The 16,781-nt window shown below is 52.5% G+C and overlaps 1 protein-coding gene and 1 long non-coding RNA gene across 7 annotated transcripts in view; one reads left to right on the top strand and one right to left on the bottom strand.

The window, feature by feature from the left end:
• Positions 1-2,816, top strand: part of Zc3h7b (zinc finger CCCH-type containing 7B) — a 41,015-nt gene extending 38,199 nt beyond the window's left edge. For both annotated transcript variants that reach the window (XM_013153028.3, XM_013153029.3), the window contains exon 23: positions 81-2,816. In XM_013153028.3, coding sequence (XP_013008482.1) covers positions 81-369 — 289 coding nt within the window. In that variant the 3' untranslated portion in view covers positions 370-2,816. The remainder of the gene's footprint in view (positions 1-80) is intronic.
• LOC106027847 (uncharacterized) lies at positions 2,751-16,648 on the bottom strand. 5 transcript variants are annotated; one of them, XR_001201420.3, is made up of 6 exons: positions 15,553-16,648; positions 11,707-11,845; positions 10,061-10,144; positions 4,430-4,617; positions 4,050-4,188; positions 2,751-3,670 (listed from the first exon to the last, which is right to left on the bottom strand). It is a non-coding gene; the product is annotated as an uncharacterized LOC106027847 (long non-coding RNA). The 5 variants fall into 5 exon arrangements; XR_010045731.1 differs by having other exon boundaries at positions 11,707-16,648; XR_010045730.1 differs by having other exon boundaries at positions 10,061-11,845.
• Between the last annotated feature and the right edge of the window lie 133 nt (positions 16,649-16,781).

Here is a 16,781-nt window from a genome sequence, read left to right as displayed (position 1 = left end):
GGGAAATGCTTGTCTCTGGCCATGTAGGCATTGGGTCCACCAGCACAGAGCACAGGCAGTGAGCCTCACACTGCCCACAGGCTCCAGAAAGGCAAGGCCTGCCCAGATGGGGACAAGTGCCGCTGCGCCCATGGCCAAGAGGAGCTCAGTGAGTGGCTGGACCGACGGGAGGTGCTGAAGCAGAAGCTGGCCAAGGCCCGCAAGGACATGCTTCTGTGTCCCCGGGATGACGACTTCGGCAAATACAATTTCCTGCTGCAAGAAGACGCGGAGGCTGCTAGTGCCGCCCCAGAAGTTCCTGCTGCTGCTGCTGCTGCCGCCACCACCACCACCACCGCCACCACTGCCACCACCACCGCCGCAGAGTAGGGGCCAGGTCTCAGCTGTGGGGAAAATCCTGGGGTGGGGGTGGGGACAGCAGGCGTGATGGAAGGGCTAGGCTACTTGGGGGTATGGGGTGCCCTCCTTAGGCAACCCCTAGCCCCTAGGGTCCCTTCCATCCTCTCCACCCTCACCCCCCAGGTGTGCATCCCTGGTGCACATGCTGTGTCCCCATATGGTCCCAGGGTCCTTGTCCTGCTGACAGCTGGACAGCCCCTCCCCCCAACCCCCCCCTCATGGTTGGGGAGGGAGGGGACTGGCTGACCCCTCCAGCTTCAGCCTACAGCTTTAACTTCTGTCTGCTCCTAGAGGGGGCCCAAAGCTCAGGGCTGGGGGGCCTGGGGTCCCCACTTGAATCTGCAGCAGGAGGGTCTTTTCCTCCTCCCCTCCCTCCAGCTCCCTCCTTTGGAGGCAGATCAGGATACAACAGAGGGCAAGAGGCCCTGATTAGCTTTAAAATGCAGCCTCAGGGTGGGGCCAGGTACATTTGCCCTGGGCCTTGGTTTCCCTTCTGGTTGAATCATTAGATTGGAGGGCTGGATAACTGCCCCCACTCCCGCCCCATTTCCTCATAAGCCACTAGCAAGATTATACATCTCCACCCTTTGGAGTGGACCCAGCCAGAGCCCCACTTTGCAGAAAGGAAAACTAAAGCCCAGCAGGAGGACTGATCTGGCCCAAAGCCTTCAGTTACCCATAGGAGCAGAGCTCAGATAAAAACAGTGGTCAAAAGTTATGGGAGCAGCCAGGCTCAGGGCAGGGCTGGGACAGTCTGGGAATCAGAGTTTGGCTGGGCCTCGGGCAGATCCCTGAAGCTAAGGGAGGGCCCACATCAGCACCCCTGCAACAAAGACAGTCCCCTCCTTAGGAAGGCTGTGGGACTGCAGCAGAGTTAGGTCCCCATGGCTGCTTAGGGAGAAGCGCGTGGAACCACACGCTTGGGTTCCACACTTGGCATAGCCAGGGGCAGGGGTTGGGGATGTGAAAAGGGAGGCTCTATCCTGGGCTTCATGAGTGACTCCGGGATGGGACACAGTTCCGTCCACTGATCCAAGACCCAAACGTCTCGTGATGCCCACCTATCCCAGCCCTTCCCCAATTCCCTCCCCCTGCCAGCTGCCTGGGACCCCAGCTGACCTCCAGCCCCTGGCCCCCCAGGCCTCTCCCCTTGTCTGATGTGTCTGCGTGCCCCCATTCTATCCCACCTCATGGGCAGCCCAGCCTCCCCTGATCCCCAGACATTCCAGAATGCTCCACGCCATTGTCACAAGGCATGGGGCACCCCCGAAAGGAATCAGGGGCTAAGGCTGGGGGGAGTGTGTGGAGAGAAACAACACCAGGTAGCTTTCCTCCAGCAAGGATCCACAGTATGCGTGATGGCGTAGTGAGGGGCACCCTGGCGAGGGGACCCTGTTCGTCCTGCCACAGCTGCCCAACCTTGTCCCAGTAATCGTGGCATGCACCCTTCCTCCCTCCCTACCCCCCCCCCTCCCCCTGGTGGGCCAGCACTGCGGAATGTGGGTGCTGACAGTGTGATTGGCAGGAGGGAAGACCACAGCCAAGGTGGGGCGCTGGCCAGGAACGTGGATGATACTTGTTCTCCTGATCTGTGCTGTTGCAGTCTGTCGTCACCAGCCCTGTTTTTAGTGTGTATATATGTCGCCCTGTGATACATATATACACAGGTATTAAATATATCACTCTATATAATATTATATATGTGTGTGGTATCCAAGGATTACTTCTAATGAGGGCTAAAGATAAACAATTTGGCCAGAATATGCAGCCATCCTCATGTGACTAGGAGGGAATTTTGGATCATCAGGCTGTTTTCAAAGAGTTAGTGACTGGAGTTGGGCTCAGCGGTGACCTGGGCCCTCTGCTGCCTGCTGGTTTTCTAGACCAGTGCAGAGGGAACCAGAGGGCTCAGAAAAAGGGAATGATTTGTGCCTGTCCCCCAAGGAACAGGACAAGAGCCCAGTGTTTTCATCTTGAGGCTCTTACCCCATAGGCCACTGGGATCTGGGGCTCCCTGGCCTGGCCTGGCCAGAGCCAGACCCCCATGGGATAGGATAGAGCAGACAGCAGAGAGTGGTGAGAGTTGGGGGACAAGAAATCTCTGTTAATGATGAGATTATGTCAGATGCAACCGCTCTCTAGGTCCCTGGCCGGGAGACAGGTCTAGGGCCTATGCCCACCCACAGTGGGCGGGGATGAGATGGCATGGCAGGACTGGGCCAGGGTAGGCTGAGGGGATGCTGCATTTCACAGCTGGACAGTAATCAATTTAATGGTCCTTTTAAAATGTCTGTGTATTAAAATTTTAAGAATACCACACTTTAATATTAAATATCATAAGGTCTAGTATCTTGATAATAATGTAGATGTTTTAATAACAATTTTTGTCCTTCTTAAAATAAAATGAAAGAAACTTGCTTCTTTTAGTCTTTGTTCTAGAAAACAGTTGTGCACTTTGACCCTGTCCCCAAGCTGTCACTCCTATTCCTCCCCACCTGGCACATGTGCCCAAGGGACTGGGCTGCACTATGCTCACAGGGCAGAGCTGGCTGGCACTGGCTGTGTGGCAGGCAGGCATTCCCAGAGCTGGGGGGCAGGCCTGTGTCCTTGCAAGGATATGGAGACCAGCTGACCTGGTTCGGGTGGCGCCTCGGCGGAGACAAGCTGCGCTCTATGCAGGGGGTCCTTTGTACCCTTTGCCCACTCTCCTGCATCCTGCATGCTCACTGCATGACACAGGCTGCCCAGGACATCTGCTCTCCCCTGCTTCTGTTGCACTATCCTGGGTTCTGTGCCCTTTGTGAGTGCAGCCTCTCCAAGAAGGCAAGAGGTCATACCCATGCATTTACAATGTGATCCCAGCTACACCCACCCTGCCCAAGGGTGGAGCCGCCAGAGAGCACAGGTCCAGGGCCTGTGAATTGCCCAGAGACTGGTATTTGGGCCAGGTGTACAGAAGTCACTGGGGTACCTGATGAGTGAGAAGATGAGGGGCTGAAGCAGCCGACTTTCATTATTGGGCACCTTGTTGGCACCAGCCACTGTGCAGACAGTGCATCTGTTCTCCATGGCAACCTTGCAAGTTGCTGAATACACATACAGCCCAGAGATGTTCAGCATGTGTTCCGAGGGCCCTCCGAAAGGCAGAAAAATGATTGAGAATCGCCTGGAACTGGGTATCGGCAGAGATCCCTCTGGCCCTGACATTTTGGGATTGTAGGCACCATTGTCAGCGCTGCATATGACCAAGTGGCACAGTAAGGCACAGTTCCTGAAAGAAAGTAAGACTAAGATGAGCAAGACTTCAATGAAACTAGTAGACTAAATTCTTCAATTTTTTTTTTTTTTTTTTTTTTTTTTGCCTTTTTCCTTTTTATCAGTACTGGGGATCAAACTCACGACTGCCTGCTTGCAAGGCAGGCGCTTATGCCGCTGAGCTAAATCCCCAGCCCCAATTCTTCAATTCTTATAAATTCCCTTTGTCTTCTGGTCTGCATTTGGCTCAAGTTGGTAAGCTTCACTGTGTGCCCACCCCACCTAGCTCCTGGGGATGCCAGGCAGCTGAAGAAATTGGTTTCTTTGAAGCCACAGTGGCCCAAGAAGACCAACCTGAATAGAAAGTTTTGTGTCATTCTGATCACTGTACTTACTGCTCTTTGGTTTTCTCTAAATTTCATTTCATTGTGGTTCTGTGTACCAGCATCATCGACCTTTCCAGGCAGTGGCTAGTATTCAGGCCATTCATGGACCCCTGTCATTGAACACAGGTCTACTGCTTGGTCTTCAGCCCTGTGAGGAGGGGCAGTGAGGTGTTGATGCCACCACTCAGGACACTGCCTTCAAGGAGCAGCCTGAGTTGGGTCAGGGCCTATAGGAACCTGCAGGCAACAGATCTGTAACAGGGCCTTTGAAGGTTCTGCTAAACATGGTAATCCCCTGCCAAGATAATCCCCTGCCAAGGAAGCCTGTGCAGCTTCTTGGGAAATACACACCTGGGCCCTAAGCAAAGGCCACCATCCCCTGTGCCTACCTTATGGATGATCAGGAACTTTTTGCCAGTCTCTCCTGGCATCTTCATTTTGACCCTAGAAGCTCAGGTGCCATGCTCACTGAGGTGAGAGGGAGGAACAGTAACAGTCCTTGACCAAATCTCCCCAGAGCTGGAGCTCTTGGCCGTACATCCCATGGGCTTCCTGTCAGCCTCTGGTCACAACTTCTCTGCAAAGAGACAGCTGTCAGCACATAAAGGGCTCCTTGTTTCCCGTGAACAGTGGGCAAACAGAACCCATGAAAAACAATGAGCAGGGATGGGGATGGATTCCCTGCCATCAATAAGGAAGCCAGTGGATCCCAGAAGCCAAGGGAAAGATCTGCCCAGCAGCCCTTCCATGTCTCCAGAGACCTACACAACCTTCCTTTCTCCTGACCTCTACCCTCCAGCTGCCTGGCTCTGCAACCTGCCCATGGGTCCCTGCTGGCTGCCATGATGCTGCCACTGAGACAGCTGGGTTCACAGTGGGTGCTGACAGAGACTTGCCAGTAGCTCAGAACAGGCTTCTGGAGCTGCCTGACTGGGGGTGTGACTGCTCTGAACTCCTCACAGGGTCTAGCGTGCCATATACTTTGTTGTATAACAAAACACCCAAAACCAAGAACTTTATAAAGACGTTTGCTTGGCTCATTCTGGAGGCTAGGGTGTCCAGGAGCCTGGCACTGGCACCCCCAAGCTCTTCTTGCTGCTCCACAATGCAGGAGATGACATCAGAGGCTGAGATAGCAAGGTTGCAAGTTAAGGGCTGTCTTCTTCTTCATAGATTCCTACATTCAAATACTATTAACAAGCAAATCTAGGGAGCACATGGACTTGTGGGGGCCATGCTGAAACCACAGCATGTGGGAAGCCCTCACGGAGTCTGTAGAAGTCTCGAAGAGTGTGGATCTGCACAATGAAATGCTGCACGGCAGCTGGGTATTTTTAAGACTTGAGAGACTTCCTGTTGCCTCTGGAATCAAGCTCCCTGAACAGCTGCCCGCTCTACTCCCAGCTTACCCACTTGGTGCTAAGCCGGTTTTGCACTAACAGGGCTACGCCATGGTTCATGTGCCAGCTCAACCTGTCCATCCCTGCCTACAGATCGCAGGCCAACCCCAGGTACCTACATGCTGGCCCCACCCCACCCTCATCCCCAGGCAGCAGAGCCAGAGGGCACTGGCTGCCACATAGTGCGTTCGAGGCCAGCCTGAATTGCACAGAAAAGAAAAAAACAAGTGGGATTTGGGGAAGCAGTGAAGAGTGTTGTAGGAATAAGCCACAGAGGAGAAAACCAAGTGATTATCATATCCAGTCCAGAACTCTACACTCATGAAAGCTGAGAGGTCACTGCACTCTTCACTCTTCAGTCTTAGTTCTGGAACTAAGACCCAGAATCGCTGTTCAAGAGTCTGCATCAGTGTATGGCAGGCACTCAAGAACCTGATATCACCGGGCATGGTGGCACATGCCTGTAATCCCAGCACTCAGGAGGCTGAGGCAGGAGGATTATTGCATGTTTGAGTCTAGCCTGGGCTACATAGTGAGCTCAAGTTCAGCCTGAACTGCACAGCAAGACTTTGTCTCAAAAAGACCAAAAATAACAAACAAAAAACAAAAACAAAAACAAAAAAAAATACCTGACATCAAGCCAGGTGTCATGGCACATGCCTGTAATCTCAGCGCTCTGAGAGGCTAAGGTAGGAGGATTGAAAGTTCAAGTCCAGCCCAGCAATTTAGCCATTTAGCAAAACCCCCTTTCAAAAAATAAAAATGAGGCTGGACACATAGTTCAGTGTGAAAGCCCTGGGTTCAATCTCCAGTGCTGCAAGTAATTAAAACAAACAAGCTGGGCATGGTGGCTCATGCCTATAATCCCAGCACTCGGGAACCTGAGGCAGGAGAATTGTTGTGAGTTCAAGACCCGGGCTACAAAGTGAGCTCAAGGCCAGGCTGAATTGCATAGTAAGAGCCTGTATCAAAAAGACAAAACAAACAAACAAACAAACAAACAAAAACCCTGCCATCCTCAAACCAAGTTCAGCTGCACACTGATGTGAGTTTTAGGGAGATTACAACAATAGGTTCTGGTTTCACCCACACTGAAGTGGCCTTGGGCCCACAGAGGCCACAGAGTGCCATGACCAGGAGGGGAGGGGAGGAGATCACAGCAAACAGCCAACCACCACCAAGGTCCCCATGACAGATGGGGAAGGACAGGCTTGAGCCAGGTCTGCAGGGCTGCCCTGCCAGCCAGGACTCCTCCACCACCCTCCACCCTCCGCCCTCCACCACCTCTGTCTTCCACCTCCACCACCAAAGCCCAAGCCCCTCAGACTGCAGCTGTGTCACTTTGCTTTCAAGAAAGGCTGCAGGCACTGCAGATGGAACAAGCCCATCATGCATGCCACATGTACGCTCCTGTGCACTACAGGACACGTGTGCACAGCACAGCCACATCATCCGAACACGCCCCAACTCTTCAGGCTCAAGCTTGCCTAGGAATGTATGATGCCGCCACTACTGTCCCCTGTATCTTTTGTGCTAAGCTGCTTGGAGCTCTGGTCATCCTTTCTTCCTGGGGCTTCAGGTCACAGCCCAGGGTCTGCTGGTGTGCCCTGCTCTCCACAGTGTCTGGGCCTCCAGGGCTCCGCCTGCCGAGTGCAGGGTGCCAGAGCTCGAGCTCGGTGCGCCTGCTCTATGTGGGCGTGGAGTTCTGCTCACCGTTCTCCACTGGCAGCCCCAGTTATGGCTCCCAGCCTGGGGGAGAACTTCCCTTTGCAAAGTTAGATAACAGACCGGGTTCTCTGTCAGAGGATTGGCGCTGTGGCTCCACGTGCTGCAGCTGGCACAGGGCCAGGTCCGCCCTGCCAAGCAGCGGGAAGGGAAGGCCTGGCCGCAACCAGAGCTGGCGGGTGGCCGAGCTGGGGGTGGACGGGCGGGCCAGGGCTGGTGCTGCCCATTGGCTGCCTTAGGCTTCCACCCCGCCTGCCTCCCCAGCCTGCGGCTCCTTGGCCAGCCCCTGCCTCTCCAGCTGCTTCCAAACTCCGGAGCAGACACCTCCTGCTGGGCCGTGGGGAGCTGTGATCAGAGGACTGAAGTAGCCCCTGCCATGGACATGCCTGAGGTTCTCAAGTCCCTGCTGGAGCACTCTCTGCCTTGGCCAGAGAAGAGGACAGGTAGGAGCATAAGGGGTGGTCTGGGGGCAGCCACAGGGACAGTGGCAGGACAGGCTAGGGAGGGTCCCCACAGGGGTCTGCCGGATTTCCGTCCCATCCTGAGCAGCAGAAGGGCTGTAGTGCAAAGCCCCAGGGAGGGGTGTGTGTACCCTGCCAACTCCAGGGCTGCCTCCTGAGCCTCCTGGCTTTGGGAAGCCACGGCCAGTGTGCAGCCACTGACAGGTGGTGTGCTCATTTGGGACAAGGACAGGAGGTGGGCACCCTGTGGAAAGAATCCAGCGGATGCTGATTGCTTCTGAAGCTCCCTCCCTCTGCTCGCTGGGGGTGGCTAGGGGGGCATAGAGTCGTAGGCCTGGGCAGCAGGAGCCCATGTCTAGGAAGAGGCTCCATGCTAGAGGGCTGAACTCAGGGATGGGCTGGAACTGTTATGTAACAGGACCATAGAGCCTGAAGCCCTGTGTTCCTAGGATACCACAGGCAAACACAGGGCAAGGGACGAGCTGAAAAAGGCGGGGAATGAGGGGCAGCCAGGCAGCTAGAACCATGTATCGCTGCCTGGGAACCCAAGTGCCCCAAATCCTCAGTTTCAGGGAGAGCTCAGGATATTCCCTCCTGGTAGGTATTTCTCCAAAGCACTTCTGTTCCAAGACATAGGGGATCACCCCGAGTTCTTCATTGCTCAACCACCTCATTGTCTTAGCACGTTGGGGTGTTCTGAGGATGGAACCCAGGGCTTTACACATGCTAAGCACATGCTATGCCCATCAACTACACCTTTAGCTCCTCCCTGCTTGCAGAAGAGGAGCCCAGCTGATCTCCACTGGCTGAGTCTGACTCAGGAATCCAGCATGTCCCCTCAGGGGGACCCTCCTCAGGCCTCCCTTCTCATCCTGCTGTGCTGGGGTGTCACCTCCCTGGTTGTCCTGGTCCTTCTGCAGGACTCTCAAAGTCCACTCCAAAACACTGGAGCCAGAGGGCAGCCCCTGGCCCCCTCTTACTCACTGGGGCCAGGCATGGACTTACTTTAAAGTAAGGATGGCTGAGGATTTAGCTCGGCGGTATAAGCACTTGCCTGGCAAGTGTGAGGTCATGGGTTTGATCCCCAGTACCAAAATAATAAAGTAAGGAAGGGAGGAGCTATAGGTTGTGTTTCTGGGGAGACACTGCCTGAGGGGAAACAGTAGCCCCCAGAGCACATGAGAGGGTGGATGGTCTGCCCATGGGTCTTTGGGCCAGGATCTCTTAAACCATAGTGTGTGGTGTCAGATAACAGGCAGTGCAGGTACCATGTGAGGGGGACTGCACAGGAGTCCTGGTCCAGTAGCTTCCTGCCTCCTTAAGGAAGCCCCTGCAGCCCACCTTGATGGATGAGTCCCAGCTATTGTCCACAATGACAAAACAACTCTGCCACCTCTGTGTGGCCCATACTGGTGGCCCCAGCAGGAAGGCTCTCCAAAAGCTAAAGTATAGCATCCCCTTCCTAATCCAGGCCCAGACCCTCCTGGCCCAAGCCAGATGTTCCAGGACATTCCTGCACTGGAGGGCCAGCTCCCAGCTGGACAGGGCAGGGCTTTTGGGGTCAACTCGGGTGTGGCTCTTTCAAAGAGGAGGGTCAGGCAGCTGCTGGTCACTGGTTCCCAGCTGGGCTGCGGAGCCCTGTGACAGCTGAAGGATCTCTGTCTCGCCCTGCAGTGGGCAGTCAGGATCCAGAGCTTCGGGGCCGAAGGCTCCAGACTATCGAGTGCCGCCAAAGGTTGAACAGGTCTGAAGGACACAGCCCAGAACCACATGTCACCTCCTGTCTCTTTATGTGGCTCCTCACTAAGAGCCAGAGCATGAAGTTCCACAGGACTGGCAGCTGCCTGTAGAAATGAGGGCAAGCAAGCAGAAGAGGCTGAGGCCTCTCCAAGTCCCCTCACCCATTTATTCCTGTACCCCAACCTGCCACTGCTGCACCCCACAGTTCCAAGGCTCTTCAAAAAAAATTTTTTTTTGGCTCTTCAAATTCTTTCAAAAAATAAAAATGTCTCCCTGCCAAGGTACATGAGCGCATCCCCTCCACACCAAACAAGATTCAGAGCAGTTACTCGAGGGAGAGGCACCTTGAGTGCTCCGGTCCACGCAGCTTCTCCCCCACTTCCACCACTCTGGCTCCAGTGTAGATGAAAGGACACCAGAGGCCACAACTTTCCCTTCACTCCTGCTCCTCAGGCACTGTCCAGAACGCCCCACTTTCTCCTTTCTGTGGTCAGAGGTCCTGCAGCAGTGAGGGCATGGGCAGGGGAGGGAACTGCAGAGGACGGCCAGGCAGAGCTTGAGAAAGCCCAGGTATACCTGGTGAGACACCCCCTTGCACCTCTGCACCGTTTGTTGGGTTCAAAGGCACTGCCTGAGACCCAGGAAGGGCCCTCTCCCTCTCACAGCTCTACCAAACCCTCCAGCCTGTACAGACCTGGCCTCCTGCTGTCCCTTGAGGAGTAGACTCCTTTAGCTTCCTGGTGGCCTTTAGTCTGACGTATGGGTTCAACCAATTTCCCTGTGGGCAGAGAAATTCATGTGCCAAACCCTGAAGGACTCAGTTTCCCCTTCCTGACTCAGTTTCCCCTTTCCTCAGTATCCCTGATTCTGATCATTGTCCCCACTCCTTCCCTAAGGACCCTCTTTCAAGAAGTGACTGATTCTCTGCCAGATACTCAGAATCCCTCACTTCTTTCTTCTCCAACTTCAGGAAAGACCGTGTTTCTGAACTAGACTGTGACCCTTCACACCCCTTCCTGTATCCCTGCAGCCTTGGCTGGCTGTGCTCAGCAGCGCCCCAGCCCTCCTCCTGCTGCTCCACCCATTCGGGCCTCCTCTTGGAGATGTGGGGCAACACAATACATTTTGAAGTTTGAGCAAGGCCTTGACTCAGAGCTGGGCAGACAGGTCCCCTTCTAGGCATTTGTAAGCCAGGTGCCTTCTGGGCAAAGCAGTGGGGCTTGGGAAGACAGCTGAGGGTTCACAAAGAGCGGACCAGGACCAGGATCCCGATTCCGAGGAGACTCTCCATGGCAAATGGAAGGCATGAGACCAATGCTGTTATTGCTCAGTTGCATTTGCCATCCAGAGAGGAGAGACAGATAGTCAGCACTCAGGGTCAGGGCCTGCCTCTGCAAGGGGACTCAGGCTGAGGTCTGGAGGATGAGGAGTAGCTGGTTCTCTAAGGAACCCTAGCCTGAGGCGGAAAAGACTCACTGTATCTGAGGAGTAAAAGGCCACTGTGCACAAAAGGACAGCAAGAAAATGAGGCTAGTATGGCCCTGCCCAACTATTTTGGGGAGGTTCAGGTATCCCCAGGACACCCCAGGCTGGAATGATAGGAAGAGCTAACCTTTGTTGAAAACAGGCTGTGTACCAGGCTCTGCCCTCAGCAGTCTGCCCAAAATGACTTATTTCTCAGGACTAGGGACGGAACCCCAAGTCTTCACACTGAGCTACATCCCCAGCCAGTTTCGTCTTTAAAAGACATGTGTCTTTCATTCTTTTTTTTCATCTTTTTCCTTTTTTTTTATGGGTACCAGGGATCGAACTCACAACTGCCTGCTTGCAAGGCAGGTGCTTATGCCGCTGAGCTAAATCCCCAGCCCCAAGACATGTGTCTTTCATTGTGAGTTCGAGATCAGCCTGAGCTACAAAGTGAGTCCAACACCAGCCTGAACTGCATAGTGAGACCCTGTCTCAAAAAGACAAAAAAAAAAAAAAAAAAAAAAGTGTCTTTGAGATGGAGTCTTGCTAAGTTGCCAAGGCAAGGCTCAAACTTTTGATCCTCTTGCCTCAGTCTCCCAGAGTGCTGAGAGATAATAAGCATATACCACCATGCCGGCTCTGGCTCTTTTACTTTTTTTTTTTTTTTTTTTTGTCTTTTTCCTTTTTATCCATACCAGGGATCAAATTCACGACTGCCTGCTTGCAAGGCAGGTGCTTATGCAGCTGAGCTAAATCCCCAGCTCCTGTGGCTCCTTTACTTCTGACACTCAGGCACAGAGAGATTACCTAACTTACTAAGGTCACAGAGCAAGCAAGAATCAAACTAGGGTTAGGCGGTCAGGCTCGGGTTACCTTACTGCCAAGACAGTTTTAGCTGGAGAAACTAAGGCTGAGTCAGGTGGTGGTCATTGAAATGCTGCAGAGGCTGGATCAGGAGGAGGGCTTCTCCTTGCAATGGCTCTCTTGGGGCAGCTCATCTGTAACCTGAAACCTGGGAGTGCACAAAATGCAAGCCAAACAGGAAATCAGTACTCTGGAGAGTACTAAAGAGCTGGGCAAGAATGTTAAAAGAGCCTCCACCCACCATTTCCCTGGAACGCACTGAGACCAAGTTACAAACCATAGCGCCCAGGGCCCCATGGCCACAGTGTATATGTGGGCCAGAAAGGAGAGCTGCTGGCGAGGCCGTGCCAAGGTCTGTGCCAGCGCATCTGCCATACAATGCAGAGTTGCTATTCCAGGGCTGAATGTTATTTAATGTTAATAATGCTCTAGACGCATGGGACTTGGCTCTGCAAGGTTTTGTTAACCTCCCCATAAGCACCAACCAGCCAACCAGACAGCAAGTATTTACAGCACCCATTTGTGCTCAGTCCTGGCAAAGGACATAGGTACCAAAGAAGCCTTGATCATTCTGCTCCTATCTGTCCCAGGCTGTTTTCTACTCATCTGTCCTGCCAGGTGCTGACTACATAGCCAGAAATCCTTAGTAAGCACCTGGTCAAAGCCTTCCACACTAAGGAAAATCACTTGTTCTACATATGCTCAGATGAATTATGTTTTTTGTTTGTTTTCAACACAGACTCTAGCTATGTAGTTCAGGCTGGCCTTGAACTCACTATGTAGTCCAAACTGGCCTGAAACTTTCAGTGATCCTCCTGCCTCAGCCTCCCAATTGCTAAGATTATACGTATCCACCACCATACCTGGATTTTATTTTATTTTATTTTTTTTTGCACATCTGGCTTTTGAATGAAAAAAATTTTTGTCTTTTTCCTTTTTATCGGTACCAGGAATCGAACTCACAACTGCCTGCTTGCAAGGCAGGTGCTTATGCCGCTGAGCTAAATCCCCAGCCCCTATGAAATGTTTTTTAACCTTGGATTGATTACCAGGTATCTGGAACAGTAAAGCATAGAATTTAGGGCTGGGGACGGACTTGCCTAGCATGTATGAAGACCTGGATTTAATTCCCAAAGCTCCAAAGGGAAAAATAAACCAGAGTAGCATTTAAAAGTCAGTCCAATTTTACTAAAACAGGTATTTTTCATCGCCTTGTGGCTCTACTTTAGACTCTGTAACCTCTCAGGCCTACAGCTTTGGCCTCACTCCTGGAATAATTCAACTCCTGACCTAGCACAACCTAAATGAAGTGAAGGGTAGATGTCCGTCTGCTCCATCCCACACACAGCTATCCTGGATAGGACCTGACACTGCTTATTAGAAGTCACCTTCACTGCCACCCTGGGAACTAGGCACAGGCCCGTGTTTCCAGGAGGAAAACAGCCAGGACTTAGAAGTCACTTGCCCAAGGCCACATGGTGGGTGAGTGGCGGGAGGAGGCTCCCCAGGGCTGCTTCCCAAGCCCAGCAAGTCACTGCTGCTCCAAGACCCAGTGCCTTCTTCAGAGGGCCACTGTATTGAAAACTGATCATGTGGGGCTGGGGATTTAGCTCAGCAGCATAAGTGCCTGCCTTGCAAGCAGGCAGTCGTGAGTTCCTTCCCTGGTACCGATAAAAACGAAAAAGACAAAAAAAAAAAAAAAAAAAAATTAAAAAAAAAGAAAACTGATCATGTGCTGAGCAAGGTGGCACACCTGAGTTCCAGGCCAGCCTGGGCTACACAGCGAGACACTGTCTCGAAAAAGAAAACAAAAGTACTAAGAATATGCACTAAGAGACCACTTCATACTGTTAGTCTTAACTGCTAGTAGCACATTCTTCTTACAGAGTTGATCTGCAGGACTCACAAACACTATGGAAATTAGCTCCTGACTTCTCCTGATATTTCATAAGCACCTTGCCTGGCAAGTGCAAGGTCGTGAATTTGATTCCCTGGTACAAGGGGAAAAAAAAGAGAGAGAAAGTTGTGGAGTTATTTTCATATCGCTGATGGGAGACAAAGGTAGAGGACTGCTGAGGTTCTGAGGACAGGTGGAGGATGAGAAGGAAACACAGGGCCCCGCTCCAGAACGTGGTACAGCCTGCAGTGAGGCACAAGAGGGAACATGTCTGGAATCCTCCTGCAGTGTCTGTGACACACCATTCACCCTCTGCTTCTCAGAGGAGTGGCAGGACAAGAGCAGACACAGGTGCCCAGCTAAATGCTGACTCCCAACCTGCCAGCTCTGCAAGCCGCTCCCATACTTTAACAATCTAAACCTTACCACTTCTGCATCCTACCTTTATCACAAACAAGTAACTTTCCATTCCTGTTATAAATCTTCCACCATTCCCTTGCGAATAGTTTTCTCTCCTCTCAAAAGTGTCACACCGACCACAAAAATTCAAATTTAACTTTTTAAATTTTTTTTCCTTTTCTTTCTTTCTGTTTTTTTTTTTTTTTTTTTTGTCTTTTTCATTTTTATCGGTACCAGGGATCGAACTCACAACTGCCTGCTTGCAAGGCAGGTGCTTATGCCACTGAGCTAAATCCCCAGCCCCTATTTTTTTTTTTTTTTTTTTTTTTTTTTTGGTCTTTCTGATAGGAGGTCTTGCTATGCAGTTCAGGCTGGCCTTGAGCTCACTTTGTAGCCCAGGCCAGTCTGGAACTTGCAACAATCCTCCTGCCTCAGCCTCCTGAGTGCTGGGATTACAGGTGTGAGTCACCATGCCCAGCATCAAATTTAATTTTTTTTTTTGTTTTTTTCCTTTTTATCAGTACCAGGAATCGAACTCACAACTGCCTGCTTGCAAGGCAGGTGCTTATGCCGCTGAGATAAATCTCCAGCCCCTTCAAATTTAACTCTTTTTTTTTTTTTTTTTTTTTTGTCTTTTTCCTTTTTATTGGTACCAGGGATCGAACTCACGACTGCCTGCTTGCAAGGCAGGTGCTTATGCCGCTGAGCTAAATCCCCAGCCCCTCAAATTTAACTCTTAATAGAGCAAACTCATGGATGTCCAAACTAGTGGTTCTTTAAAAAAAAAAAAGCTTAACTTGTTTAAATCAGCTTCCTTAGAATGCCCATTAAAATTACTTTCTAAAAGTTTTTAGGTTACTTTCTCCTAAAGATAGCTGTCCTTTAACCACTCCAGAAGTCCCACAAACAATAATTCAACACATGGGTTTTCTGTACTCCATTTATGATTCCCACAGTGGGAACCCATCTTGTGTACCCATCACAGTTTTAGTAAAATTACGAAAATTATTTGTTGCAGGCTTGCAATTGTGAGTTCCCACGCACTGGTTCATAGAAATACTATAGGGTTGATCTGCCCTTTATCCATTTGGCATATAAAGAAAAAGTGCGGTGTCACATCCGAAAGTTAAAAAGTCCTGCCTGGGCAATTTATTGGGACCCACTCAAAAAAAACAAGGGTGAAAGCACTGGGTTCAATCCCCAGTATGGACAGAGGGGGAGAAAGCGATAGGGAGGGAGGGAGAGAAGGGCCTAGAGAACTGAAGCAACTGGCTGGGGCCGTCAGATCAGAAATAATCAGCCCAGTGTGGAAAAAATTTGAATTTTGGAGTTAAGAGTTCCATCCTTCTGTCTGTCTCCACCATCACCCAAACCCTTTCAGATCTCTTGCTCTCTAGGTCTGTTCAGCTATTCAAATTCTTATTCAACTGCCAGCAAACTTCTATTAATTGCCAGCCAGCTGGGTGGCCTGTCCCTGGCACCCATTCCAGGGACCAAGGACCCGGGCGGCCAGGGGCATCTAAGGGACACAGGGTAAACAAGCCAAAGTCCTCGCTCACCGGAAGCGTTTGTGTTGCTCGGGTTTGAAGCAGGTTACCAACAGATCAGTACGAGAGTTCAAAGTTCAAAGTTCTGAGCACTGCCAGTCTCCAGCAACTTTCTGTATGGTCTTTGCATCAGTGGCCCCCTCAAGTTTCCCCTAGGAACTCCGGGGAGTGTTTATATTTTAGGAGCGGAGGTGGTTCTCCCACGAAATTCAAAATCTATACTTTGTGAAAAAGATTTTTAAAAAATTATTCTAGAAAGAGGAAGGGTAAAGTCTGGAAAGGAAGTGCATTCAGAGCTGCTTGGGACTCTCCAGCTCGATTTCTTAATTTTATGGCGCAGGATAGGAGCTCTAGCGGAGCAGCTGGACCTTCCCAAGGTCACGAGCCAGTAGGAGGCACGGAAGTGTGCACCCGACCCGGTCGCAGGGCCAGGCCTCAGGAGCGCTCTCTCCACGATAGTGTTTGTCCGGCAGCCAAGCGTCCCAGGGATCAGGATCAGTGGGCAACCCGACACCCGGTTCCCCCGCGGCCAAGCCCCCGACGTCGTCCGCAGCCAGGCTCAGACTCGCGTGGGAAGAAACGCATGGCCCGGCTCAGCTCCGGGTCCCAAGACCCGGGGCCCGCACTCAGCAACAGAAAACCCCGCCCCTCCCCTCGCGCCCCGCCCCCACCCTTCGCAGCCGCACGTGCAGCGCCTCGTGCACCCGACGCCAGGCCCGCCCCCGCCGCCCATTGGCTGCTCGCGCCTCCCTCCTGCCCCCTATAACGCTGGCTGACGCGGCTGCGGCTCCACGTGACCCGCAGAGCCCGCCCATCTGCTCCCAGCCCCGCCTTCCTCCGAACCTTTAGGCAAAGTGGCAAGGGTGGGATGTGAGGCAAAGGGAAGAGAGGCGGTGGCCTGGTAGAAAAGCGGGGGGCACGAAGAGGGTAGCGAATGGCACACAGTGGCAGAGAGGTAAGGGACTGGCGCAGTACAAGGCCTAGGACACAGCCTTCAACAGGCACCAATCAGGGGCCCGGGACGGGCGCCAGCGCTCCTCACCTGGCCCCGCACGTGTCCCGCTCCCCCTGGCCACCTGGCCAATCCGGGCTCGCAAATTCGCTCCCACCCCCTCACAGGGCGAGCCTATCCGAAGCCGCGCCCCGGGCGCCGCCGGCTTGGCCTCATGAATAATAAATATGCGGGAGACCGTCCGCGGGCGGGGCAGCAGTGCGGGGAGGCGGGGGTGCCGCGGCGCGCC

Source organism: Cavia porcellus, unplaced genomic scaffold (assembly GCF_034190915.1).
Source record: "Cavia porcellus strain 051 isolate PalLab524CR breed Dunkin Hartley unplaced genomic scaffold, mCavPor4.1 scaffold_40, whole genome shotgun sequence".
Lineage (NCBI taxonomy): Eukaryota > Metazoa > Chordata > Mammalia > Rodentia > Caviidae > Cavia > Cavia porcellus.
Note: the sequence above shows the minus strand (reverse complement) of the source record. Positions and strands in the feature narration are given on the sequence as shown.